At 71.3% G+C, this 3019-nt stretch overlaps 1 protein-coding gene across 6 annotated transcripts in view; it reads left to right on the top strand.

Moving 5' to 3' along the window:
• NICOL1 (NELL2 interacting cell ontogeny regulator 1) overlaps positions 1-2246 on the top strand; it is a 2853-nt gene extending 607 nt beyond the window's left edge. Inside the window, exons 1-7 of one of the 6 annotated variants that reach the window (XM_077750454.1) lie at positions 9-208; positions 309-457; positions 806-962; positions 1161-1249; positions 1549-1663; positions 1741-1877; positions 2132-2246. In XM_077750454.1, coding sequence (XP_077606580.1) covers positions 833-962; positions 1161-1249; positions 1549-1663; positions 1741-1877; positions 2132-2197 — 537 coding nt within the window. In that variant the 5' untranslated portion in view covers positions 9-208; positions 309-457; positions 806-832 and the 3' untranslated portion in view covers positions 2198-2246. The other 5 variants (XM_077750456.1, XM_077750453.1, XM_077750455.1 and 2 more) reach the window with 5 other exon arrangements.
• Positions 2247-3019: the final 773 nt, after the last annotated feature.

Below are 3019 nucleotides of genomic sequence, written 5' to 3' on the forward strand. Positions count from 1 at the left end.
GGGCCGGGCCTTGCAGGCGGCAAGCGGACGCCAGCGGAGCCCGTCCTTCCCAGAGGGAGCGGGCCGCCCGGCCGGCACCTACGGGGGGGCCGGGAGACGCTCCTTACTTCCAACACCGCTGCGCTTTCCCAGGCAGAAAAGGGCACAGAGAAGCCAAGCTGCCTCTCCGAGGCCACACGGCCGGGGCGGGGCGGAAGGGGAGCGGCAAGTAGGGGTCCGCGCGCCGAGGGCTTCTTCGCGGCCGGGAGGGTCGGGCCAGGCCGGGCCGGGGTGGAGACCTTGGGAGCGTGGCCTNACCCCCCCCTCAGGATCGGCCCCAGGGACACCCCGAGATCCCGCACCGCTGGAGTCTAGAAGCAGATTTCCCGCTTCCTCAGCGTCGCTCCTGCCGGCAGTGGTTCCGGAGGTTCGGCCCAGACGCCGCCTCCTCCCGGTAGCCCTCCGGACTCCAAAGCCTGTGAGCCTGGTGGGGGGCTGAGCACTCGGAGTCTTGGAGCTTTTGCGGTCCCTTTAAACTGGTGGTGCGCGCAGTCTCAGGGTTCCCATGACAACGACGACGGATGGGGGACCCGGGCGGGGTCGGGTCGGAGCGCCTGCGCGGTACGCGTCCGACGCGGCACGTCTTCCCGAGTCGCCCGCGCTGGTGTCGCGGGGTCCCTGAACCGCGGTGAGGGCGGGGTGGGGCGTTCGCGGGCCTGGGGGGCGGGTCGCGGGGCCGGGGCNGCTGGGAGGGGTCGCGGGCGCGGCGTGCGTTCTGGAGGTGGGTGAAGGGGTCGGCGAGGCTGACCCCTGCGCCTTGCTGCAGGGCGGCCCCGGCTCCCTGCGCTCGGCCATGGCCCCCCCGCCTCCGTGCAGGCTCCCGAGGTCGCCGCCGCCCTGGCTGCTGCTGCTGTTGAGCGTGGCGCTGCTGGGCTCCCAGGCCCGAGCCGAGCCCGCCGCTGGGAGCGCCGTCCCCGCGCAGAGTACGTGCGTCGCGGAGGGGTCCCCGCGGGGCCGTGACGCCACCCGGGTGTGCGGGAGCGGCGTGCCTCCCATTGTTCCCAGCACCGACGCTGCACCCCTCCCGCGGTCCGGCTCCCGGGCCACCCCTTGGGCGGGGGGTGCGCGGGTGGGACCGGGCTGGGGTCACGTCCTCTCCGCCCTGACGCGCACCTCCGCAGGCCGCCCGTGCGTGGACTGCCACGCGTTCGAGTTCATGCAGCGCGCCCTGCAGGATCTTCGGAAGACGGCCTACAGCCTGGACTCGAGGGTGAGCCCCTCTGGCCAGACCGGGGCGTGGCCTGGCCGGACCTGGGGGCCCGGGGGGGGGNTCTGGCGCCTGCTTCCAGCCCCAGGGAGGGAGGGTGACGCTCCTCCCCAAGGCCTCTCTGGGCCTTATTCGTGTGAGTCCCCCCGGGACCGCATGCCCCACGCGGGGGAGAGACCCAGTGGGCAGGGACACTGGGGCAGGGAAAGAGGTGGCTGGTGGGGCAGGTTGGCTGGGGCGGTCTGGTCTGGGAAGCTCCCCGTTCCCCGGCCTCACCTGGGGAGGGATGGGTGTGCACACAGGGCCCCAGGGCACAGGACTCGCCCCCCAGATCTGGAATGAACCCTGAGCCGTCCCACACTCCCCCACGTCCGCGCTGTCCCTCGCCCGGGGAGTTTTCACTTGGGACAGAGCTAGGTACTCCTTTGGGGAAAGGGGAGTCTGCAGAAGTGGGAAGAAGGGGACACCCTACTCAAGCCCCCTTTTCTGGGCAGCCCTCCCAGGGCGCAGGTTGAAGCCTGGACTGACCCCAGGGTCTGAGGATCCAGAATCTCATGGGGTCTGGACCTGGGCTCCTGAAAGCAGCAGCCCCCAGCCCATCCCGGAAGGGGGCCCGTGGATAGGAGAGGGGGTGAGGTAGCCCGGGCGTGGGGTCTGCGTGGCTGANCTGCGAGTCTCCTTCCATCCCGGAAGAGGGGGTGGGGAGGGGAGGAGGCCCACCTGGCAGCTGAAAGTCTGACCATCAGTGGCGGGGAGGCGGGGGGCTCTGAGGTCTCTGGAGCAGGTGGAGAGGGTACCGCCTGCGGGTTTTGGGGGGAAACGGGAGCGGGCGGGCGGGAGCAGCTGTGCGGCGCCCTGACCTCGCTGCCCCTCGTTGCTCTGCAGACGGAGGCCCTCCTGCTTCAGGCCGAGCGCCGGGCCCTGTGCGCCTGCTGGCCTGCCGCGCGCTGAGGACCCTCACACGCCACTGTCCCCTCATCAATAAACGCCCAGCCCAGCACGCTGCGTCCTGTCTCCCTGTTCCTGCNCACAGCAGCCAGTGCCACGCAGCTAGGCATGCGTGGCCACACGTGTGGACCCCGGCCCACGGGCACTGTGTGGCCACTGCAGTCTGCCTTCAGAGACCTGCTTCCCCGCCTGCCCGCCCTTGTTCTGAGGCCAGGGGGGCACGGAAGCCGGCCTGGTCCCCCGGAGCTGCCTCAGTGCTGAGCCGCCCAGGGCTCCTGTGCGCAGCACCGGGACGGCTGTGGTGGGAGCCCAGCTTGTGGACCCGCACGGCGCCCAGCCTGCCGTGGCTGCCGGTGGAGGGAGGAGCACGGGGAGCCAGGGAAGGCTCCTCGGGGAAGGGGGGGCGGCCCGGTCTGCAGTCTCCACCCAGCCCGCGGGCCCGTCCGACAGCCCCAGCCCAGCCCCTGGGCACCAGAGAATAGGAACCAGAAGGGGAGTGCTGTGCCCGTGGGTGGGTGTGTGGCCGCCCAGAGAGGAGCTCCCGCTCTCCGCCCCCAGCCTGTCCCGTCCGGGTCCGTGTGCGCACTTTCCCTCGGACGCTCCCTCCGGGCCTCTGAGCTCCCAGGACGGTGCTCTCACCCCATGGCCTGTCCACCCTCAGTGCTTTTCTGCCTAGAAGTAGGTGGCACGCAGGTGACCATGCGGGTGTCTGGAGCACCGTGAGCAAACCAGTCCTCCCTGGTCGTGGTGGCTGCTGAGCGGGATGTCTGGCGGCGATGATGCCTGTAAACTCCAAAGCCAGAAAGAGAGGGGGCGGGGGGGGGG

The sequence above is a fragment of the Crocuta crocuta genome, unplaced genomic scaffold, assembly GCF_008692635.1.
Source record: "Crocuta crocuta isolate KB4526 unplaced genomic scaffold, BGI_CrCroc_1.0 scaffold179, whole genome shotgun sequence".
Lineage (NCBI taxonomy): Eukaryota > Metazoa > Chordata > Mammalia > Carnivora > Hyaenidae > Crocuta > Crocuta crocuta.